The 23,158-nt window shown below is 38.6% G+C and overlaps 5 protein-coding genes across 12 annotated transcripts; 4 read left to right on the plus strand and 1 right to left on the minus strand.

Moving 5' to 3' along the window:
- The first annotated feature begins 88 nt into the window (after positions 1–88).
- LOC115620070 (arginine-hydroxylase NDUFAF5, mitochondrial) lies at positions 89–1,346 on the plus strand. Its single transcript, XM_030513226.1, has 3 exons — positions 89–222; positions 281–536; positions 599–1,346. Exons 1-3 carry the CDS (start codon positions 101–103, stop codon positions 1,199–1,201), a joined length of 981 nt encoding a protein of 326 aa, XP_030369086.1. The 5' UTR covers positions 89–100; the 3' UTR covers positions 1,202–1,346.
- LOC115620068 (USP6 N-terminal-like protein) lies at positions 1,240–9,358 on the minus strand. Of its 6 annotated transcripts, none has more exons than XM_030513225.1 (7): positions 9,052–9,179; positions 7,849–8,189; positions 6,952–7,633; positions 6,480–6,865; positions 6,350–6,414; positions 2,628–2,682; positions 1,240–2,569 (listed from the first exon to the last, which is right to left on the minus strand). In XM_030513225.1, the coding sequence occupies exons 2-7, from the start codon at positions 8,010–8,012 to the stop codon at positions 2,503–2,505; spliced, it is 1,419 nt and encodes a 472-aa protein (XP_030369085.1). In that variant the 5' UTR covers positions 8,013–8,189; positions 9,052–9,179; the 3' UTR covers positions 1,240–2,502. The 6 variants fall into 6 exon arrangements, with proteins under 6 accessions (XP_030369085.1, XP_030369084.1, XP_030369080.1 ...); XM_030513224.1 differs by having other exon boundaries at positions 2,628–2,733; XM_030513220.1 differs by lacking the exons at positions 1,240–2,569; positions 2,628–2,682; positions 9,052–9,179 and adding exons at positions 3,175–4,667; positions 9,307–9,358.
- A 24-nt stretch (positions 9,359–9,382) lies between these two features.
- LOC115620067 (F-box only protein 28) lies at positions 9,383–13,066 on the plus strand. Its single transcript, XM_030513218.1, has 6 exons — positions 9,383–9,721; positions 9,976–10,484; positions 11,073–11,321; positions 11,385–11,583; positions 11,649–11,956; positions 12,224–13,066. The coding sequence occupies exons 2-6, from the start codon at positions 10,086–10,088 to the stop codon at positions 12,905–12,907; spliced, it is 1,839 nt and encodes a 612-aa protein (XP_030369078.1). The 5' UTR covers positions 9,383–9,721; positions 9,976–10,085; the 3' UTR covers positions 12,908–13,066.
- A 1,228-nt stretch (positions 13,067–14,294) lies between these two features.
- Positions 14,295–16,416, plus strand: LOC115634090 (SET domain-containing protein SmydA-8). Of its 2 annotated transcripts, XM_030531645.1 has the most exons (4): positions 14,295–14,411; positions 14,530–14,664; positions 15,029–16,154; positions 16,215–16,416. In XM_030531645.1, exons 1-4 carry the CDS (start codon positions 14,359–14,361, stop codon positions 16,365–16,367), a joined length of 1,467 nt encoding a protein of 488 aa, XP_030387505.1. In that variant the 5' UTR covers positions 14,295–14,358; the 3' UTR covers positions 16,368–16,416. The 2 variants fall into 2 exon arrangements, with proteins under 2 accessions (XP_030387505.1, XP_030387506.1); XM_030531646.1 differs by lacking the exons at positions 14,295–14,411; positions 14,530–14,664 and adding an exon at positions 14,869–14,927.
- Positions 16,417–16,679: 263 nt separating this feature from the next.
- Positions 16,680–22,595, plus strand: LOC115625082 (uncharacterized protein KIAA0930 homolog). Of its 2 annotated transcripts, XM_030519977.1 has the most exons (8): positions 16,680–17,379; positions 18,046–18,212; positions 18,278–18,559; positions 18,619–18,759; positions 18,821–19,256; positions 20,283–21,722; positions 21,844–21,993; positions 22,050–22,595. In XM_030519977.1, the coding sequence occupies exons 1-8, from the start codon at positions 17,265–17,267 to the stop codon at positions 22,088–22,090; spliced, it is 2,772 nt and encodes a 923-aa protein (XP_030375837.1). In that variant the 5' UTR covers positions 16,680–17,264; the 3' UTR covers positions 22,091–22,595. The 2 variants fall into 2 exon arrangements, with proteins under 2 accessions (XP_030375837.1, XP_030375847.1); XM_030519987.1 differs by lacking the exon at positions 20,283–21,722 and having other exon boundaries at positions 22,050–22,594.
- The last annotated feature ends 563 nt before the right edge of the window (positions 22,596–23,158 follow it).

Genomic DNA, 23,158 nt, shown 5'->3' on the forward strand with positions numbered 1-23,158 from the left:
CAGTGCTATACAACGTCACAACAATATCAAAATATTTATGTAAAACAGCTGTTCAGCTGCTTATTTGGGTAGAGCATATGTAATAGAAACATTTTGTAATATGTTAAAAACTTATAGTAAATGGGCTATTAACAAATGCCGCACCTATGTAACGCGACCATCGCACATGAACATCTTCGACAGAAACGCTAAACGTTTACAAAAGGAACGCGCTGCTCTTAGGTAAAATGCTTGTGATTTTCTTAAATGTGAATTTATAGTTTGTGTTCCTATGTTTCAGTCCAGATGTTGAACTGTATGACTATTTAAAGGACGAGGTGGGCTTTCGGTTGGCCGACCGCGTTTTTGACATTAAAAGAGAGTTCAAGACAGCTGCCAACATTGGTTGTCATCGTGGCTATATCTCCAAGCACATATTAGCCGAGTGCGTGCAGCACCTAACGTTGACCGATTCGAGCGCAAGCATGTTGGAGCAAGCTCAGGGCACACCAGGCCTACAAATGCGGAAAGTTGTGTTGGATGAGGAAGAGCTGGATGTGGGTAAACAAAACAGATGTTTTATGGGAATCACCAACTCTTAAGGCATACTCCTTTATAGTTTGAAGACAATTCACTGGACCTAGTTATCTCAAGCTTAAGCCTACACTGGGTCAACGATTTGCCAGGTTGCTTTGCCAAGATTAAACAAAGTTTAAAGCCGGACGGTGTTTTTATTGCCTCACTTTTTGGGGGAGATACTTTGTTCGAGCTGCGATCTTCACTACAGCTTGCGGAGTTGGAACGTAAAGGCGGCATTGCGCCCCATGTATCACCATTCACACAAATACGCGACATTGGCTCGCTGTTAAACCGCGCTGGGTTCACTATGCTGACTATTGATACAGATGAGATGGTCATTGGCTATCCGAGCATGTTCGAGCTGCTGTGGGATCTCAAGGGCATGGCTGAGAACAACGCGGCCTTTAACAGGCCAGCACACATAAGTCGCGAAACTTTGCTGGCTGCGAGCGCCATTTATCAGGAACTATATGCTAAACCAAATGAAAAGGGTGTACCAGCCACATTTCAAATAATCTACTTTGTGGGCTGGAAGCCGGGACCAAATCAACCTCAACCATTGGAGCGTGGGACCGGCGAAGTGTCACTAAAGGATTTGGGAAAGGTTATTGAGGGTGTTGGCAAAGTAAAAACAGAAAATTAAGGAACCATGATTCCATATATCAACATGAGGGCTTTAGCTTAACTTGCAATTTCTGTTTTTATTTAACTTATTTATAAAATAGAATCTTCATTTGAAAGAGACAAAAATTAAAGTCATTAAAAAAAATGGTGTTTGAAAAATTGGACATTTCTTGGGTCGACTTCTAATTTCAACTTTGGTAAAAACAATTTTCCATTTCACGCACGAGACAAAGTAAATGATTAATTTCACTTAAGCCTAACAAACTAATTTTGTAGGTGTAGTTGCATATGTCTGTCAGTAAGTATACGTATTTATATTTAGTTTTTATGTTTAATTTCTTATTAATAACGTTTTTACTTCTCGTTTACAATTCTTGGACGTAATTTTTTAACGTTGCTTTGTATTTTCCTCCATACGTATATACAAGAACAATTTACAACAATTTTTATACATAAATATAAATATTTGTAATTTTATATGCGTTTAATTGTTTATAACTATATAGGGTTTGTTTGTATTAAATACATGTTGCTCTTGCTTCAATATTGTTCATCTGTAACTTTATTTGCGTTTATTTGTATGCTATATTTAGAGTTCGATTGCTTTTTCAAATGGTTCCACATTCATGTATTTTCATGTGCAAAAATTAGGGCTGAAATTCAACTGCAGACAAAATCCATCAGCCGCACCAGTAACAAATTGCAACTAATCGAAAGAATGCGTACATCGATGTCAATGATTCGGTTGGGACTCTATGCTCTTTTTATTAGAATTAGCACTGGCATATAAGTAATCTGTAGTTAGTTTCTCTCAAATAATAGTAAATTAATGCTGCTAAATATTGATGGGAATTACTGATTAAAATTTTTTTAAATATATAGGTTCAAAGTTTAGTCCCGCAGGTTTTCAATGTTTTTCAGCGAAGGAAATGTTGAAGCAATCGTTTCAAATATTATGTTTAATCAAAATATAATTTGGTGACTCCGTATTGAAATAAACTTAAAATTTGTTTTGGCATGACGAAATTAATGGCAAGTTTAAGCTTAAAAATTGTGGCATTTTTGTTTTCGTCTTCAGAAAGTAGAGGCAAGAAAAGCAAGAAAAAGTGAAAATTTAAACTAAGTACATGTGCAGAAATATTAATTATCCGCATTGGTAACGGCAACAATTGGCATGGGTTTGGTTGCTATTGTCGCCGCTTTTGACAATCATCCAAGCGCCAACGGGGAGCGCGGGGGTACCGGGGGCGGTGTTGCAGATGTGGCTTGTGCTGTGGTAGCTGTGGTTGCTGCCGCTGCCAAAGGCGGCGGCAATTGACGTCAAGTGCCGAGCAACAGCTCGCGTTGTGGCGTGTTCTGCAGCATGTTAGCAGTTTTCAGGTGTATGCTGGAAGTAATCACAATTATTGGCAAAAATGAATCAATTTTATATTATATAGACTCACTTATTGTCCTCCAGCGACATCGTCTCCGATGATCCGTGCGAGGCAACTGAAGTACCTGCAAGCGAACTTCGTATTGAGTGCGAATCCTCGGGTACAGTAAGCGTAACTAATTTGTTTTATTTTATGTTTAAAATTGTTTAATTTATTCATTTTTGGTATGTCCACCAATAAAGGCATTTACAAATACGCCGATCCAATGCGATACCATATAATAACGTAGCCAATATTGCAAAAATCGATTTTTGTTTTTAATTTGCAGAAAAATAAACAGAATTTTATTTTGGAATTTTGTTTAAATTATAGAATTTTTGTTAAATGTAATTTTGTATGGCGGTATTAGTATTTAATTGTTTTTGTGTGCGTGTGTGTTTGTGAGGTGCAAATATAATGTATAATAATATTAATTTTACTATATTCTGAAAGAATTGTTTTATTTATTTTCAATCAATTTTTAGTTTTAAGATTTAAACTCGATTGGCATGCAATTTTTGTTGCTTTCCTATAACTTGGCCTTAAACTACAAAACAAACATACAAAAATGGTTCAGTACAAATTATAATGGTTTATTGTTTGCACAGACATACGAGTACATACAATTTAATTAATTAGCCTTACTTCAAATTTAATTTGGCTTCAACATTACTAAGTGTTTCAGTTCGAAATAAAAGCAAATTATAAATGCAAAGAGACAGCAACTTAAACTAACAGAATACATACAAAGTAGCATATACTTAGCAAAGTTGTACGAGGAGTGTATGGTAGGTAGTAAGATATATACGTACTATATATAGCTATGCATTATCTGTTTATAAATAAATTTCAGGCAAACAGCAAGGCCTTACCCAGCTGTTCAGTTACAAATATGGAAAAATTGGGTAGCGCTTGAAGTTGGTTTGTAGTACTATCTATAATCGACGTAGTATATAATGGGGAATATTGGCTTAGGAATTATCAGTTTAGACATGAAATACATATTTTGGCATATAAAAATGGAAAGTACATGAGAGTGCACGTAAATACATAATATCAATTTACTGAGATAAAGTTCAAGGTAGTTAAAAACAAAATAAATAAATTACACAAATCGCAATTTTGGCTAGAAAAACATTTCGGAACACGCTCTATTGGAGCACTTCAAGTTAATTTGGCCAACTTAGTCTAAACAAAAAAGCGATTCAAATCGGTTTCCATATTGAATATTAATAAGGTACAATTTTGCTTAGAAACATAATTCATTATAATGTTAACATTAATGTAACAATTAATTCAGCTAACCTACTCCAGAGTTTGCATCCTTTTATACCTCTTTTAAGCCAATGTTTGGTTATGTTTGACAAAAATAAAAATAATTGTTTTTTCATTCAGCTACTAACATAAGCGCATAGTTTATATGTGCAAACCTTTTAATTGTACATTTGTGTGTTAGTTATTTTTCTTTTGCTACAAAATGAAAATCAGAAAAAAACGAATCTTTTTCTGTACAAAAAGGTATACATGTTTTCGGCATAAATGAAAAATCAGGATCGAAATGATTGATTTTGCCTAACAATACCAAATACAAAAACAAATTTTAAAGCCGAGTATTCTCCTCGCTAAGTGCATCTTCATCATCGTCGTTATTAGCATGGTTGTTAGGTTGTTTGCCCGTGACATCGGAACTGCAGTTCTGCACAATCCTTATGATGTGCGTATTGTTTTCGTGCTGCAATTGCAGCTTCTGACTCTGGAGCGCTTCGAGCGCTACATCCAGTCGATTTCGACTGTCACTATCGCCTCCAAAGGAATGACGCATAAGGCCATTCTGCAGGCTGTGTTCGTTGTAGATGGCGAATGAGGGTGGCTGAGACTGCTGAGAAAGCTGTGACTGCTGCTGCTGATAGTTGAGATTATGGACGCTTTGGCTGCGGCTGCGGCTTGTCTGGTTATTTATATCAAAATTTGTCACAACAAAACCATTGCTATATAGCGAATAGCTGCTTATGGCCGGCGATGTGGCTAAGCTAGTGATACTCTGATAAGTTTTCATTGAATATGCATCACCTACAAACAATAAGATGACAAGGTAAGTGGCATTCTTATATAAGTTAGAATTGAGAAACCAAATGCCGTTCTCTGCAGGAAGTTTAAGCAGTTGTTTTTGCTGGGCACATAACACAGCGCACACGATGTTATATGGTCGCAGTTAGACAATATGAATTAAAGGAGCACATATTACAAATGGTGTTCATGAGTTGAATGGTATTCGGCGCACGCCACATATTCACATTTGTATATAGTATGGTGTATACACATTGGTTTTAATAAGCATGACATAAGTTTATTTACCTAAATATTTGTTAAGCCGCCTCGTACCAAATGTCATTACTAATCCATAGAGGGTTTGAACTTTCTGGCACCGTTTTAAAATTTAAAAGACTATGCAACTATTTGAGACCCAGTTTAACCTTTTGTAAATAATGATCATTTTAAGAATATGATAACAAAATAAAAACCAAAAATATATATTAAAGATGTATGGGCAAAATGGGCAATTACAATAACATTACCATTTTTCTTTAAAGTTTATGCCTCACGAAATATATATTTAAAGCAATATATTAATTACACTGGTGCTGCATAATATCAAAGATATTGCTATAAAGCTGCTTTATTTTAGTAAGATCAGGTGAGTTTTAGTTCCTTAAATATCTGCACCTCATTACCTGCACCCGCATCATTCAAATGCCTACAACTATTTGAACCATATAGCCGACCAAGGGAGCCAAATAACAATATTTTATGCTCTTTATGTATACAAAATTTAAAAAGTGCCAAGGAAATAAATACTGCATATCAAGACACATGCAACAATTAGCGGTTAAAGTTCAATTAGGCCGTAATTAAAAATCCAAGGAAAAACAAACAAGGGGCACTTTAAAGTTTAAACAAAGCGACAAATGGACAAAAGGTCAAACAAAACATCATACAAGAGCATATATGTATGTAGTTTGTAAGTGTACGTGTGTGTGTTGTATTGAATACAGAAGGCTGGTCTTGACGTCGTCATCATCGCTTGCCTGATATCAACATCAATCGATGAACAATAAAACAACAGCAGCAGAACATGAGCAGCATCACAAACTTGCTCTTCAACTAAAAACAATAGCTGGATGGCTTGCTCGTACATACAGAACATATTCACAGTGTACGTACGTACATATGCTTTTCTTTAAGTATGTAAAAACCATGGGCCACAACTTATACAACAAAATTTAATACATTAAAACATATATACATACATATATATATACAATTGATATATAAGGATACATTAAAGTAACTTTGTACATAAACATTTTAGCTTGACTTAAAGCTTTTCCAAAAAATTGTTTGCACAAAATAATAATAAATTTCAATAACAAATCGCACCAATACACTAGAATTTAGATAACTTTGTGCTATTGACTGAATACATTGTAAATATTGAAATTTTCGAACTTGCACCGCACAATTGGGGGGAAGAATTTATGTAATACATTAATTAATGTCGTAAGGATGCTAATAAAAAAGTTATATAGTGTTTGTTAGATTAGTTATAATATTTTAGTACCGTACGCAATAGCAAGCATTAGATGTGATAAGTGAATGTTTTTTATAAATATTTGGAAAGTGTGTGCCAATAAAAAGAACACAAAAGCGACTGAAAGGTGAGCATATGTGTTGTGAAAACTATATAAACTTACCCGTAGCACACTCTGAAGTCTCATAGGACACAGTTGATTGTACTTCAATTGCGTTTTGTTCTTGTCTGTGGATTCAAATATAAAAAATGAACAAGAAATGCATAAATGTTTGTAGTGAGAAAACACCCACCTTGATATCACATCTGTTATGACTTGCTTTTCCGTATCGGTATAATCATTGCGTCTGCGTCCAATTTTCTTCTCCAAATCCGCCTCCACAAAATGTCCCAGCGTACGCGTTGGAAATTCGTTGACCTTAGCCGGTGGCGGTGCATCCAGTTTCAAATCTTTCAGCTTCTTCATTACACGTTCCAGTGCTTGTATAGCATCATCGTCGTTGTAACCGAAATTTTTATGCAATTTCACTTGCAAATATTCAATAATAGCGTCCATATCTTTCAGACGCAGCAATTCATCTTTGTGCAAATACAAAATGGTCACCGCCATGGCCACAATAACGCGATCACCGTCCAATAAAAATATGTCCCACACACGTAAACTTAAGCTGAAAGGCACCTGCGAGTATGTATGTGTTTATAATACAATTGGCATTAAGTTAGATTGATTATAGATATCTATATATAAGACTGAGTTCTACATACGCGTTCGACGAAGACCACAAAAAACCATTTAATGGCATAGAGTAGCGCATCCACATTATGTTTGATGAAATGCTTGTGCAGTTTACGCATAATCTTCGACAATATGCGATCGTGATGATCAATGAAACGCGTCAGTTTAGGAAAACCCTCGATGAAGAGCCCATGCATTCCGTACTTCTTGTCTGTGATCAGCGTATTAAGCGCCCAAAAGGCCTCCTCCTCCTGCATATAGAGTAACAGCACACCCGCCACACAAGCCATACCCTGACAGTATCCCAGTTCCGAATTGAAAATGCTGTAGGCATTGAGCACATTGAAGAGCGAGCACTGCTTGACACTATAGCGCTCTCGATAAGCTAGATTATCACGGAACTGGCGGTTAACATCTGCATCTATTTGACGCGTCTCCGTCGAGTACTTTTTGGCGAGTAATAACATACGGCTGTAAACACCCTCATTCTGAGCCATAGATTCTTCGACATGCAGTAACCTTTTCCAAGCAGGCCAACGTATTCGATCAGGTATACCTTTATATACGCGCTTATGCAATTTTTCCGGATGCGGTGGCCAGTGAGCAATCATTTTCATCCACTTTTTATCGCGCTCCAATTCGATTTTGGTGCGTTGCACTTCCTGTGAATCGCGCGTGGATGGTAGGCGGGAGTCGTGCATGAAGCCATATCTGTGGAATGCACAGGGATATGCATAAATGTATGATACAATAATAAATTTTAACAGGCACGCTTTCGTGCTGTCATATTTATTTTTTAATTATTCAAGATACCCGTTTTTAGGTGGCAGCAGAAGTCGGTGATTTTAATTCTTGGCTTTAGCACCCAGATATGATATCCATATATAAAATATTTCTATTTACATCTTTATTTGGGTAACACTTACTTGTCTGTTATGTGATAGATTTCGAATGTGGGATTTTCCCACGAGTCCACTACATTGCTGGGATCCAGGCCCAGTTCGTAGCGCTTGAAAATGTCCTCGCGTTCATCGTCGGCGCGTTTGACAAGTGCATGCTGCTGTTCATCATCGTGGGCAGCGGCTGTCATTGTGGGCGTGTTGGACCGCCAGGTTTTGTGAAAGGGTTGCAAATTTAATTATGCTTTTTGTACAGATGTTCTATGCTGAATGTTTTTTTATTATTATAATTTTTCGTTAAGTGCTTGTTTGGCAAGAATGTTAAGTGGGAGGAGCGGCTGCTTGGCTCGCTCGGCGATAGCGCGAAACTGTTGATAACAAGAAAATAACAGTAATAACATCAACATTATTTACATATGTATCAAAATACAATAGCCCATACACAGTCATACACATACATACATATGTATATGTGTACATACATACATACATATGTATGAATAAATATGTTCGCATACCAGTTAAAGGCGAGACAAAAGTCTATTTCTATATAAGCTTAAAATGCACGTTTAAGATTTCACTGCACAATAAGATGGTAACATTTGTGCGTCAAGCTATTTAAATAAAAAAAATGTCATATAAGAAAGGAATAAGCATTTTTAGCTCAATTAGTTTGAATTTGTATTCGTTTGTAAGCACTTGTTTATTTGTTTGTGTGTGTACTGTGTGCTTCTTGCTAAATATGCAGCAACAACAAATAACGGGCCAGACACAAGCGTCGCCGAAATGACGTGATATCAATAATATTTAAAGTGTGTAGCGTCCAGAGTTCAGCATCACAACGCAAAAACGCCCCCACTTTTTTGTCCACGACCGTGGCCGAGCTATTATTTTTGTTGCTAATCGTTCAATTTGTGACACATCCACATCTGTGACGTTTTCGTGGCACTGCAATGCGATGTTTGTTTTATTATTTATTGTATAGTGTATTGCTCTTCAGTTTATCATGTTGCATACACAGACACACACCACTTCCTGCTTGCTGCGATTTGTTGTATTTTTGTCAACATACACACACAGACAGATATATATATTCAAGTATATATGGTATATATAATACATATCCCAAAAGACGTGCGTTTTGTTCTTGTTAGCTTTCACTGTGACAATAATTTCATCTTTGCTTATACACTGTGCACAAACACATTCCATGTTAGGTATTTTATGTACCATTGAATTTTGTTGTAATTTATTTACAAATACGGCACGAAATGCATTTGAGAATGACTTTATTCAATATTTTTCACTACTCAGCTGGCAAATTTCGTGTTGAGAGCGAAGCTGATTTACTTTCTGTGCGTCCATTTGCGTTCCGGCAGCACTAAATGGCGGTGCCAGTTCGTCGTATTCTCCTAAGCGACTCTAATCGCTATCGATAACATTCAATGCATTTTCTTAGTAATCGAATGACCGTAACCGACTTACACTCGCCTTCAGCAGTTTTGAACGAATATTATTTGTGGCATTTCATCGGCCTGGCAACTCAAGCAAAATTAGGTGATTCTGCTTTTTCACGAAACCAGCCACGGATTTAATTGTGCTACAATAAAATTTACCAAGAGTGCACAAATACGCCTGAGATTTTTCAACAAATTGCTTGTTTCAACGCTAAACAGTGTGGCGCACTGCTCAGCACAGGAAATACAATGCGTGTATAACAATTCCATTGAATAAAACGCAACTAAAACCCTGCTAAGTGCGTAGCAAATTACATTTCGACTACACTCGTCGCGAGAAAGGCAGCAGCCGCAGCGAGCAAGCAGAAGACAATGTAGCTGTGTAGTTTTCGTGCAATTAACAAGTATTTTCGTTAGGCATTCTTGCACCTTTTCAACTTAAAGTAAGTGTGTTTATTAGCTTACACAGTATATGTATGTTTATTTAAATAGGTACATTTTCAAAGGGTTACTTTAGATATTCTACTACGATATATGTACCTGCAAGCATACATACATATCGTTCTATGTTTGTTGCTGCGCTGATATAAACGCAAATGCAAGTTCTAAAGCAGTTTCTAAAATACTTTTTTATGGTAGTATTCTTGTGTATTGCTAATACAATTCTAAAAAGTCTTGTTATTATTCTAATTCGCAGAACGACTAAGGATAAGACAAAAGGTTATATTGTTTGGACGAGCACAGGTCATTGCAATTGATATTTGTACTTGTGTGTGTGCGTGAGAGAGAACGGACCAATCAACAACAATGGTTTCAACGCGCCAAATGTGTGGCAGTGCAGGTGCGGCAGGATCTAACGATGCTGTTGCTGCTGCTTCCTCTTCAAGCGCCGGCGGCAGCTCTAACGCAATTGCTGCCCCATCGCAATCCCAGGAGGAATTAGCCATGCCCACGCGCACTTCCGTAGTACGGCGTACTACGCATTACAATCAACAACAACAGCAGTCTTTACTCTCAAATACGCCCGTTAGCCTGGCCTTCTCAGCTAGCGTGGTAACACGCCATCATTTGTATAATAGAGAACAAGCCAATTGCAATCAAGCTGCTCCTGCTGAATCTACTTTTAGGCTCATGGACTTGCCGCCAGAAATTATCATCAAAATATTTTCAAATTTGGAGTATAAGAAAATAAGCAACATGAGATTGGTAAGTTATCATAACACCAACCCCCTCCTCCGTGTAGCACCGATGCACGTCTGCCCATTGGGCGCTCGGTTATTAAATCAATAAAAACCAATTTTGTGAGGCAAATTCTATAGTATGGGGAAATTTGTAGAGTGTTAGTGGACTGTTGGCTGGTTATTCAACCAACTACCTGAATGCATTTCCCATTTTTGATGTTCTTCTATAGCTATTTTGTTTGCCGTTGCGCTTAAGTTCCAAAGCACAGTTTTCTTTCTTGTTTTTGTCATGCATTTGATTTTACGTTTCCCTGATTGTGTTTGTGTGTGTATACAATGGCGTAGGTAGCAGCAACAGCAACGACGCATACAACATGTTTTGGCATGACAGCTAATGTAACCTGATATAATTTAATGGCAGCCACAACAACAACCATGACAGCAGCCGCAATGAAGCTGTATGAAGCTGCATACGGGTCCATATTCCCCACCTTCATTATCATTATCCCTATATATGTATATATATTTATATATCAATAAGACAACTTTTATTTTAGTAAAATCGACTGAAATTCGAACCAAACGTTGATTTATTTGCCTCTGTTCTCTGCAGGTCTCCCATCGCGTAAACGATATTTGTATGAACATTTTGAACTCGTCCTTCTCCCGTCTGATCAATACTACATATAATCGCTTTCATGCCATCAAAGCGAATATGCCACGCCGCGAGTCGGCGCGTCGCAATCATCCGCTGGCCTGTGAGTGCGACATAATTGAGACATGCTACATGCGCCTCTCGCTACTGCAAATGTCCATGGGCAAACATATCGAGCGCGGCCATTGTTGCTTCTTTCCCGGCGCCGTAAGTAGTCATTTAAAATAAAGAGTTATTGAAGCTAATCCTAGTTTACCGTTTCGTCCGCAGATACTTGACGAAGTACACTCAATTCTAAATTATATTAGTATTACACCACGGCTGCAACGTCCCTATCGGGTCACCGATGAGCTATTTGATCTTTCTACCATGGCCATGGAGTACTTCAAGGATCGCATCGAACCAACGCTCCCGGGGCTGGCGTATTTCAATAAAGGGTTCTATCAATTACCCACAACAAAAATTCGACGTAAGTTTCAAATTTCTAATATTGTCACTAAAATATTTATTACAACAAATTTCACCTTTCGACAGCAACACTTGCCATAAGTTCAGATCTCGCGGATAGCGCTAAAAATTCACCACCTCAGAATCACATGGTCCTGCGCAAGGGTATACGCAAAATCAAACAGGGCATGAAGATCTACAATAATCAGCTGTCAGTGCTCCGCACCGAGCTGCGAACTTGCAAACGCAAGGCAGCCGAACAAAGCAAGCAATTAGCCGAGCAACAGAATCTCCTCGCTGAGCAGCAGAAACAAACGCTCGAGTATGCCAATCGTCTGGACGAGAACGACAAAAAGAATGAGGAAATCGCTCGCAAGTTTTCTACATTATTACAGGTATGTTTGCTCATCCGAAAAAAACGATGGCAATGCATTTTTGAAATCAATGCTAACGCATAAGACTGGGCCCTTGAATCTTGTATAAATTATTTACTTTAGCTTAAACAACTGACGGCTTATTTTAAAATAGATTCAGTCTTCCTTGTAAAAAACTACAACCCAAACCCAAACATATTGGAAATTATTCATAATTGTTATAAATGTCAATCATAAAAGACTCTTACTTTTACTTCGATATAAATTGATCACTCTTATTTGTTTCAGGAGCTCAACAAGTGCAAGACAGAGCTCCAATATTGGCGATCCAAGAGTCCCGCCATACCGTCGGTTTGCACTTCCTGCAATCAGAAGGTGGCGCCTGTGCTGCCCCCAGAGGATTTTCAGGCGCTCATTAACCAGGGCATCGATCCGGAGCACATAATCATAAATGATGACACTGATGCCGAAAGCGATGTAAGCGCCAGCGAGCTGCCATTAGCGCTTGAAAAGGAATTTGTGTTTCCGGACGAATCTACCACGGCCAAGCTGCTGGCGGTTAACACGGCCACCAAGAACCTGAAGCGCAAAATTCAAACGGATACTGAAACTGTTGCAACGTCCAATGCAATGACGCCATCCACTTCGAAAGCTGCAGCGGCCGCCGCCGCTTCCGCATCCACCTCGACCGCTGTAAATGTAACGCAACCAACGGACAGCGGTTACTCAACAAAACTATTTTACGGCAATCATCAGCGCGGCGGCGTTATTGTCAGTCCAGTTTCTATGCTAAAGGCGACGAATAATGTGTTGCCAACGCAAGCACTGGGTTATGGTGTCGAATCGGTGGCATGTAATGAGCAAATAGGTGGCGGTGGCGGCCAAAATGCCGAGCACGACGATTCGAAGAAAGCACGTAGAGTACAAAAGGCCAACAGATGTGTAAATACGCATGGCAAACGCAGTAAATAAGGATTATACATATACAATTTACATATTTTGTAATACTTATTTACACGAGGCAAACACACACGTCCAAATATAGACGTGTGTTCGAGCTTTGATTTTAATTGTAGTGTTAAAAATGAGAAATCAAATTAAATATATCTTATGTGCATTAGGCATTATAAATATCATTATTATTATTATTATTACTATTATTACCTATGTATGTATTGTCATATTACAAACAGTGATTTGTTCTCTCAGTTTTGCAGCAGAGACACCACAAACACAAGGCAGTTACATTAAACAAGCCACAATTACACACACACACGGATATGGTTGCCAGGATGAACATACATACGCGCATACACAAGAAAATATTGGCGATGCGTATAGAAACAAGATAATAATTTAATTTGTCAAAATTTTTATAAGTTCAAATGAAACAAGAATCATTAAAAACGCAATAGCAAGCGTTAGAAACTTGAATTAATCAAGAAATATTTTAAATAAAATTTCAAAGCCTACAAAATTGAAATCGACTCACTTATTTTATTAACCTTTAACCAGCCAATAAGCCAGAGCCCGAACATTTGGCAGCCCATTTGTTTACTGACTGCCTGACAAGGGACTAAAAATAGCTAAAGTTGAGATCTCCTATAACGGATTCCAAAGGCAATCGGAGATTCTTTATTTAGAAATTCAAATCGCTGCTGTTTCATAAATCATTATTTAAATAACAGATAATGGGGAAAAAATTGCTAACATGCACAATGAATAGCGGATTTTCAAAATATATTATTAGTATACTTAGTTCGCTATCAAATCTTTAAAAAAATTGTGTTTTAAATTATATTAAATTTTTTGTATAACTTAAGAAATAATACAATAATACTTGAGTTGAGAAACAATTTTGAGCAAAATCCAGCAGAATTTGATTCCAACTGGCTGGATTATATCTATCATATTGATTCCAATATCCCATGGACGTATGTACGTATGTACATATTTTGATAGATTCAACGCTGATCAAACATAAATTTACTTTAACGAACGATTCATACAAATATTAATCGCCCTGGAAAACTACAAATGGGGAAATTCATTTTTGAAAAAGTTTCGAAAGCCTTAAAGCGATGCTACACTGTATAGCACATAACTAAGAGTATATACAAATGTACATAGATAGATAGATATGTATAAACATAAGCAGACCCATAAGGCACGCGTCCAATTTACGCATGCAATTAGGACTGTTCTAAAGAGATAAATACTGATGTGGCCGCTTCACAGCCAGTCGGCAACGAGATGGCGATGCTTATTTATAATTGCGGCTCCAACTACTCTGCCAGTAGTCATCGCCGGCATTTGGCTGTGAGTACAACTCTCGCGCCTCGTTCCTCGGTCTGCTTTGTTTGGCCGCCCTGACAAAGACGAATCGGACACGTAACTATCCGCTGGCATAAGTAGCCGTGAAAATGCAAGAATTTAGTGAGAAAGTGCAAAGTGCCTATGAGGAGAAGCTGGGCAGGTGCGTACGTAATACATACGAGTACATACCATGTAAATATACACATTCATAAGTATACACATTACAATAAGAAAAGTCCAAAAATAATTACTTAGTGTGTATTCCGCATTATAAGCAGACATTTGGTGGCTAGTATAAATATTGAAGCCGGCGAGACGTTACTGGAGGAGGCACCGCTGCTGGTGGCACCCCACTGGGAATGTGGCCAACTTAAATGTGCCCAATGTCTTCAGGAATCGTACATCATATGCAAGTAAGGGATTTACCTAACCTATGTTTCGTTATGACACTTGTCCCATAAATTTTCATGAAATTAAGCAAAGCTGCCTCCGACCTACATTAAATTAACATATTCATGATCTCTTTTGAAACCAAAAATGAGAATATCATAGAGTTGAATTTTAAAATCTCTATTAAAGCTCAGTTATTATGTAGAACCAAAGGATGCATCTGAGTTTTGAAATTTATTTAAATTTAGTAAATCTTCTTGTTTCTTCCATCTTCTCTTAATATCACGTAGGGCTGCCTATAATGTATTTGCATTTTACACCATTTTCAACGTTTTTATAAATTAAATATACAAAACTTTAAAAGTTTTTCATCCTTGCATTTTCTAGGAGGTGTCAAGTTTATCCCTTGTGCATGGATTGCGACGAACACGACGATTTTGAATGTAAGTTCTTTAGCACTGGCGCAGGTTGTGCTATTAACAAGGATCTACTGGTCAAAAACTATGGGGTTTGTGCACTGCTTAAGCTGCTGCTGCTTCTGGAGAATCCGGAGACTCGTGCCAACTGCCAAACGCTCATAGAGAAGCCCATCAAATTGGAGGACTATCGCCACAACGACGGCGGCATGTGGCAGGAGCACGAAGAGCAACTGGTTAAGCCAATAATGTCCAGCGGCTTGCCAGAGGCAATAAAGTTCCAAGAAGTCACATCGGATCTGATACATGCCTATTGTATACGTATCGATAGCCACGCCTTTGAGGTGACCGCACGCGATGGGGATACGTTAAAGGGTGTTTATATATGCGGTGCCAGTTTGCCTCATCACTGCGTGCCCAATACGGTGTTGGCCCTGGACGAGCAATTCAACATGAAGCTCTACGCCGCCGTACCGCTCAAAGCCGGCGACATTATTTACAACTCGTACACAAATCCATTGATGGGCACCACTCAGCGGCAACATCAGCTACGGCTGAGTCGGCATCAGGAGTGCAGCTGCTCCCGTTGTCTGGATCCCACCGAGCTGGGCACCCACATGAGCAGCATGAAGTGCAGGCAATGTCCTGGTGGCTATGCAATCTGTGATTTGAGCGGCAGTGGCGATTGGGTTTGTGAGGGCTGTGGGGCAGTTCTGCCCGCCGCCGAGGTTCACGAGCTACTGGCTGAAGTAGGTGCCGCCTTGGTAGAAGTACAAGGAGAATTGCCTGTCTTTGAGGCTTTGCTGGCACAATACAAACCTCTACTGCATCCGAATCACTTCCTCTTGCTGGACATCAAACAAAACATAGCAAGTATTTTGCGTGCAGCCATACTGATGAATTCCCTGGCAGAACCTTGCAAGAAGCTGCTGGAGCGACGTGTTCAGTTGTGTGGCGACTTACTGCCAGTCACCCGCGCCGTGGTGCCAGGCATTTCTAAATTGTATGCCATCGCCTTGTTTGAGTTTCTACTGGCCTCTGTAGATCTAAGTGAGATGCAATTCGCCGAAAGCGATGTGACCAAGCAGGAATATGTAGTAAGTGGGACTATATTATACAAATGCATTAAATATTAATACACTTCTTTGCTGTGACAGGCGCAACTAACTCGCTTACGAGCTATTGGTAAAGAGGCATTGGATTTATTGCGTCTTGAGCCGGAAAATTCAGCAGAAGGCTATCTAGTGGAGCGCATTGGCATGGAGCTTGAGCGCATAGAATCGGATTTAATGAAATACGGACGGCTTTAAAAACATATTTATATGTATATAAAAAACAGGAAAAGAAAAACTAAAATTTGAGCAGTAAAAATTGTGGATAAAAATAATATTAAATTCATGTTAAAACAAGGTTTAAATTAAATGCAATATTTTTTTTTCGTTTTAAAATCGCAAATATTTTCTTTCTTGTAATTTAAAAGGCACTTCCGGTTTATTTTCGATACCAGCCGTTAAACTACTTATGGGAAAGTATCGATAGTACACTAAAAACTGTCGATAGCACTCACTAATAATGCCATCCGTATTTTCTCAGCGCGACCGTCGCACTGATTGCTATATTTTGCCAGAGCATTTGCATACATATACGTTTTAAAAGCGGAAACAAAAAATTCGCCGGATAATCTTTGGATCGAATTAAGCCATTAGAGCCTAGACCGATGTAGTTGCTTCGATTGCAAAACATTTACCGGCACACGCTAAAGCGCAGTTATTTGTTTACGAGTTTCTTAATCAGCTGTCGCTTTTAAACAATTCAAGAGTGGACAACGCCAACTGAATCACAGCTACCACAGCTATTACCAACCCCCAAAACACCAAGAGCAACAACGTTAACTGCAAAAGCCAAATTGTTCAGTCGCGCTCTCAGTGCTTTCAATTGCTGTCGCTTGCAACCGACTTCTTAATAAACGTGTAATTGTTAGCTTTGTCAGTCACTCCGAATAAAACAAATCGTGTGGCACAGAATGCAGCTTAAGTGATGAGATCGTCTCTTACAACGATTCCCCCTTGCAACCTATGGCCATGACGTTACAACGCCAAGCCTGTTAATTTTACGCATATCTGGATCTACATTTGTGTTATTATTTAAGAACGCACATAGAATTTCGTTGCATTCCCACAGCAAGCATCTGAATTAAATTTTCTAGCATGGCTTTGGCAAGTGCAGCAGGAGTGCTCCTTAAGCCACAAACGCCGCTCCAGCAATTGCTGGAGGACATCAATTTTCAGCGCACTAAAGAAATGCGCCAGCTTTTAAAAGATGGTATGTATCCCGATGTTATATATATTTAATTTCACGTATTTATATTTCGTGACTCGAAAAATATTTTGTCTTTAAAAATTGTCTATATTTGCACATTATCGATTTGTCGAGGACCAGGCGGTTCCCATTGCCACCACCCTTGTAAACGAGCGTCTTTGTATGTGTATCCGTGTCTGTATCGCTCCACATTCATTTACCCTATGACTGTGAATAATGACGTTGTCCTCTACGTCACCGCTTACTTATATACAAACATACATACATACATATGTACATACATACATACATACATACATATTTCTTGCCTTTTATATGTATGAATGAATGGGGCTTCGTGTATAAGTGTAATTCCGTCTAGACTTGCTGTCCAGACAAAATTATGGCTAAGGGATTTCCCAACAGCTTTTGTAATTCTAAAGCTAAAGAATAATCAAATTAAAAAGAAAATAAAATCCTCATTGTTTTGTGAATTACAAATTACAAATATTTTGTTCAATAACTTCAACTTAAATTGAAGCTTCAAGATACGTACGTATACTATATACTTGTACATACTTGTTTTACTATTAATAACTAGAAGGTGGTTTTTTTGAAGGGACTTATATTTTCGAATTAGTCATGGCCACCAGAATAATATGTTAACTTAAACAATACTTGCTATTACAGATGGCGGCTTTGTAGTTCTACAGGGTACTACCTATTGGACAGATCTCTTTGTGCGTCACTTCCTATTTCAAACAGAGCCGGTACACAGCATAGACTCTGATGACTTGCTGTTTTTCGTTCGCAAGAAACATGTGAAAAGCTCTTCTCGACATATGCCAAAATATGAGGTGAGTAAGCCACATTATTGTACGCGCTGGCACCGTCCCTCAATCTGTTTGCACTCCATTTTCAGACTGAAGTTGAAGTATTTCGCAAAGATTCACGCAAACTACCTATTGGCGATCCCGATGTTGATTGGGAGGAGACAGTCTACCTAAATATGGTCATACATCAGTTTGATTACACTCTGACGCTGGCCATTTGCACACGAACTTCGCCCAAGGAGTTGCAGGTGCTGCGCCGGCATTCGCAGCGCGTCTACGCCAGCCCAAGTCGTCGAAAAATGGACTCCAAGGGCGAGGGTGAAGAGATAACATACCCGCACATATGTTTCATGGTCGATAACTTCGATGAGGTGCGATGGTTGTAAGGAAACAAATTAAATTAGTCACTAAATTTGTAATTTTTGATTAGGTATTCAGCGACATTTTGGTTCGTGATGGCGAGATGGTGTGTGTTGAACTCGTGGCAAATGACAAGGACGGCGCTGTCCAGGGTGTGATCTTTCTAGGCTCAATACGTTACGATGCTTTGAAGAAAGTTTACGATGCTAGAGTAAGTTTAATAAACAATTAAATTGTATTATTTGTAATTAATGCAATTCCTGACATTGTAGCAATCTAGTCTCAGCTCAAAAGTGGCGCAGCGCATGTCATTTGGTCTGTTCAGCAGCGGCGCTGGCGTCCAAACCCGTTGCGAATTTGTCCGCATGAAGGGACCTCAGGGTAAGGGCCATGCTGAAATGGCCGTGACAAAACCTAAAGGCTCCGGTGTGGAGACACCTACTAGTGAGCCTGGCTTTTGTGCGACCGACATGTGGGATGAATGGGAGGAGGAAAACGATGATTATTGTACTTACCGCCATCAGCGCCGACTCAGCGATCCTAGTGCCAATCTCAACAATTTTTCTCGGTATGGCTGGCGTACAAAAAATGCACAGGACGTTGTTGGCGGCGGAAGCAGCGCAGGCGCTAAGGCTCGTTCGGAGAACGAGGGCCTTGATTCGCTAGCCAGCGAAGTTTCCGAAATAGAGGCGGGTGATCTCAGGGATGGTAAGCAAAGTAGTTTTAACATCTATGCACATATATTTAAATTTTCTGCTTTTGTACGCATTGCTGAGTTATCGTATCTATTGAATAACTCAGCTATTTTGTTTGCATGCATTCATATTTCAAATATAAATACGTTTTATTTATAATAGTTAATAATTTGTAGTTTTCTAATTTGTGCTTTCTATTTGCCTGTTGTGCTAACCTTACATATTTTATATTGATTTATGATTGAGTAATTGTTGTGATTCCTTCCATTTTCTTTTTTCATAAAGACCTTGAATTCAAATTTACACATTTATATATATTTTAAATACTAAACAAATATATATAAATATATAACTTTGCCGAGAAAGCAGGACAATACACCAAACTAAATTTCGTTCTTACTTTGCTTTTTAGTTATTTATTGTAATTAAGTCCCGAAATCATTCTTCAACAAAGGATAAATAAATTCATTAATGCATTTCCAGTTCCCAAGTAAAATAGGCCTTATTGCAGCTTATATAAAGAAAAATTCCACAGAAACTGATTTCACTTACAAGTCCGAACAGATCAGCCTATTTATCTATGTATTTCTTGTTGAACCTGTTTCGTACATTACATTTCCGATCATATCATAACAATCTTCAGCATATGTGTCATCTTGACAAGATGTAAAATCTTCAATAAGTATGATATGTATTATAAAACTTTGGATCATTACACTTGAAAATTAAGTGTAAGTTTAAGTCAATCTTACGAAGAAATTTAAGAGTTATGTTTACCATAGATTGCGTCTCTCCATATTATAAATGATATTTGTGTGTAGTAATAGCAGACTTGTATGCTTATTGATGATTGTAGGTGCACACAATTCCCCTTCCTCTCATATATGTATATTTTTGACATTCGTTTCACTTCATATGTATTATTATTATTATTATTATTATTATTTGCCAATTATATTAAGTTGCTTGGCCATTTGGTTCGAGTATGTGTTGTGTGGTATATGCTTTTAAACGCAAACCGATCTATATTTACTTGTAGATCAACAACGTCCTGCTTTCTCGGCCTCCACGGCAAAACTGCACCCAAATCCAAATTGTGAATCGCTCAAACAAGGCGCACAAGATCAGGCTCAAGGCGGCTGTGCCGGCACAGAATCGACTGCACCTTTAAGCGCAACCGCCGAAGTTTCGGCCAATGAAGTGGCCACTGGCAAGAACGTCAGCGAAGGCAGCACAGGCTGTGGCAATTGTTTCGGGGGCAAGAAATGTAAACGTTGGGTTTCAGCGGTCAGCGCTGACACTCCCGAAATGTCCGAGGTATATTGCCCAAGTTGTGAGGATGCTGCCAACGAGACACCGGCCTGCCTTAACAAAATGCCCGATAAGCAAGCTAAGACGAAGGCCAAGACCATACTCAGTGTAGAGAGTGAGTTGGTGGTCAGTAAGCGCGGAAGCTTGCGTTTTAGTGACAGCAAAAAGAAGAGCGGGAACATTACGAGAAGCGCCTCGTTGAGTGCCGCAGATCGGAGAGCTAATGGAGCGGCAGCTGCAGCAGCGGCAAAAAAAGCGCCGATCTACCGAACGCGCCCAGGGCCGGTCAATGAAAAAATGCGCAAAGAGAAGGAAAAAGTGTTGGACAGAGATAAGGATAAGGAGAATGATAAAAGAAGTTCGAATCAGAAGTCTACAACAACCAGTAGTCTGTTGGCAAGGGTGTCGCCAAAGCGTCTGCGAGGCGGTAAACATGTCTCCACAGACAAAGAAAAGGATAGAGATAATTCAAAGGCGGCAGTCAAACTAAAGGGCAACTCGGGTAGCACCACCACCACAAAAAACAACAACAACGAAAAGGCAAGGAGTGCCGCTAAGGGGTTAGCACCCGTAGCCAAACAAGAAGAATATGAAATTGCCGACGATGCGACCTCACTAAATGGCAGTGAAGCGGACGGTGGCGTTGGAGATGGCATTAATGCCAAAATTGCTATACTCAGTGAGAGTGAGTGTAAGCTAATGATCAGCGTACGTGGACGCGAAGAGTTGCCCGTCGTGGAGCAACATACAGTTACGCCAACGCCGCCGTCGGCCCTACGTTTTGAAAAGTGTTTACTTGTACCTGTGAAATCAGAAAGCCATCCATTACAGTTAGAAATTGGAGACCCGACACCGTCTCAGTCACCGTCATCGTTGCCAGCTGACAACGCAGCGAACGATAATGAACCCGATGAGGAGGCTGCTGCGGCGCCATCAGAGCTAACGCCCATGTTGCTAAATGATGAGCAGAACGATGCTAATGGCAATCATAATCATCATCAGGCAGATGATGGCAGTTCAACATTGCCACGTACCACCTCCAAACGCAACAATGCCGCCTCCCAGCAGTCGTTTTTGAACAAGGCAATGCATCTGGTGCCTAAGCGACGTACGCCAGATGGCACAAACATATATTATTGGTGTGATCTTCCCAAGAAAGCGCTCAAAGGTTGTTGCATTAGCCCAGTCCTAAGCATTTATTATCTATCATCCACATATTTCCCTCTATATCTTCATATATTAATTTCTACGAACACTTATTTAGTAATTTGCTTACTTTTTGCTTTCAGAACTCGATGATGGCGCCTATAATCCACTCTGGACAAGTCGTGGTTTTACACAATCTTTTCATTTCTGGAAGGAGAATCGTCGCCAACAATCCACACCGCTCAACGCATTCCTGACCTATGTCACACTGCCCTGGTGGAGTATTGCGAAAGGTTTGCTAAATATAAAATAACAACATAGATAAACGGTGTAACTATTTTTATTGCAGACCTCTTGGACCATCGGGAAACGCCAATTTTGACATTTTAGTACTGAATCCCATGTGCAAACTTTATGATTTAATCATTTATTTGTATTCCTTTTATGATTGTGATTTGCTTTGATGCTTTTTTGTATTGGTGTATTATTATTTAAATATTAATCAAATGCTAACCGTGTGATCAGTTCCAAAAGTATCTCATGTATAGCTCTTGTCAGTGTAATTTAATTTTTATTTGTAAATGGTCGTAACTATTATATTACGCCTGTTGTGAATTCAGTTTTTTGTTACACACATTTTTTAATATATTCAAATATAAATAAATCTCTAAACTGTATTATATTTTAAGCAATTGTATCTATGAACGATGTATACATACATTTGTGTTTATTTTCACTGTTATATGTAAAGCTCGATCCTCGCGAGTATGCTAACAATTTCCTACACAAACTAAATAGATTATGAGTATATTAAAGATCTGAGCCAACTAACAAATTTGTATGATGTACTATAGAACCCTAAATACTATAATTTGTATATGAATTTTGAAACATATGGAGTTATAGGTAAACTTAATAAACTGTTATAATCATATGACAATGTATGTATGTAATAATATTTATAATTTGTAAATTATATGCGAAATTTATACTGGATGTATTTAATAGCAAAGGATCTTATCTAACAGACAGTGAGAAAAGCAAAATAATAAATGCTTGCGACAAACAATAAATGTTTTACCTCATTGCGACTGTTGAAAATAGAATATGAAATCGTTTTCTACACAAAATAACAAAATATATTTAAAACGACAGTCCCATTCGAATCTCACAACTAACTTATCAGTGATTTATTTGAACTCGTAGGTCAGCAGCACAGGCAGAAAAATAAGCATATCTATGTATATACCTATACATTCACATGTGTATAAGTACTTCCAGAAGCAACAGCTGCTGAGTTTGATTAGAAATGTAAATCCTGTCCAGCAAGGATTCCTCTTCTTCTAAGTATGTATGGGAATGTATAATTCGAAGTATTAGATGCATTTACTCTGTGCACAAAGTATAATTTTGATCAGCGTACGCATAAACATATGTATGTACAGAGACCGTATGTAC

The sequence above is a fragment of the Scaptodrosophila lebanonensis genome, unplaced genomic scaffold (assembly GCF_003285725.1).
Source record: "Scaptodrosophila lebanonensis strain 11010-0011.00,11010-0021.00 unplaced genomic scaffold, SlebRS2 tig00000001-arrow-pilon, whole genome shotgun sequence".
NCBI classification, from domain to species: domain Eukaryota; kingdom Metazoa; phylum Arthropoda; class Insecta; order Diptera; family Drosophilidae; genus Scaptodrosophila; species Scaptodrosophila lebanonensis.

What these genes read in the sequence shown, in the direction of transcription:
- LOC115620070 (XM_030513226.1), top strand. Translation starts at nt 101, where the DNA reads ATGTTAAAAACTTATAGTAAATGGGCTATTAACAAATGCCGCACCTAT. An exon ending in AAGGAACGCGCTGCTCTTAG is followed by an intron (nt 223 to 280) that starts GTAAAATGCTTG and finishes CCTATGTTTCAG; the next exon opens with TCCAGATGTTGAACTGTATG. An exon ending in TGGATGAGGAAGAGCTGGAT is followed by an intron (nt 537 to 598) that starts GTGGGTAAACAA and finishes ACTCCTTTATAG; the next exon opens with TTTGAAGACAATTCACTGGA.
- LOC115620068 (XM_030513220.1), bottom strand. Translation starts at nt 8,012, where the DNA reads ATGACAGCCGCTGCCCACGATGATGAACAGCAGCATGCACTTGTCAAA. An exon ending in ATCTATCACATAACAGACAA is followed by an intron (nt 7,634 to 7,848) that starts GTAAGTGTTACC and finishes TGCATTCCACAG; the next exon opens with ATATGGCTTCATGCACGACT. An exon ending in ATAACAGATGTGATATCAAG is followed by an intron (nt 6,415 to 6,479) that starts GTGGGTGTTTTC and finishes TTGAATCCACAG; the next exon opens with ACAAGAACAAAACGCAATTG.
- LOC115620067 (XM_030513218.1), top strand. Translation starts at nt 10,086, where the DNA reads ATGGTTTCAACGCGCCAAATGTGTGGCAGTGCAGGTGCGGCAGGATCT. An exon ending in AAATAAGCAACATGAGATTG is followed by an intron (nt 10,485 to 11,072) that starts GTAAGTTATCAT and finishes TGTTCTCTGCAG; the next exon opens with GTCTCCCATCGCGTAAACGA. An exon ending in AGTTTTCTACATTATTACAG is followed by an intron (nt 11,957 to 12,223) that starts GTATGTTTGCTC and finishes TATTTGTTTCAG; the next exon opens with GAGCTCAACAAGTGCAAGAC.
- LOC115634090 (XM_030531645.1), top strand. Translation starts at nt 14,359, where the DNA reads ATGCAAGAATTTAGTGAGAAAGTGCAAAGTGCCTATGAGGAGAAGCTG. An exon ending in GAATCGTACATCATATGCAA is followed by an intron (nt 14,665 to 15,028) that starts GTAAGGGATTTA and finishes TGCATTTTCTAG; the next exon opens with GAGGTGTCAAGTTTATCCCT. An exon ending in TGACCAAGCAGGAATATGTA is followed by an intron (nt 16,155 to 16,214) that starts GTAAGTGGGACT and finishes TTGCTGTGACAG; the next exon opens with GCGCAACTAACTCGCTTACG.
- LOC115625082 (XM_030519977.1), top strand. Translation starts at nt 17,265, where the DNA reads ATGGCTTTGGCAAGTGCAGCAGGAGTGCTCCTTAAGCCACAAACGCCG. An exon ending in TGGTCGATAACTTCGATGAG is followed by an intron (nt 18,560 to 18,618) that starts GTGCGATGGTTG and finishes ATTTTTGATTAG; the next exon opens with GTATTCAGCGACATTTTGGT. An exon ending in GGCGGGTGATCTCAGGGATG is followed by an intron (nt 19,257 to 20,282) that starts GTAAGCAAAGTA and finishes ATTTACTTGTAG; the next exon opens with ATCAACAACGTCCTGCTTTC.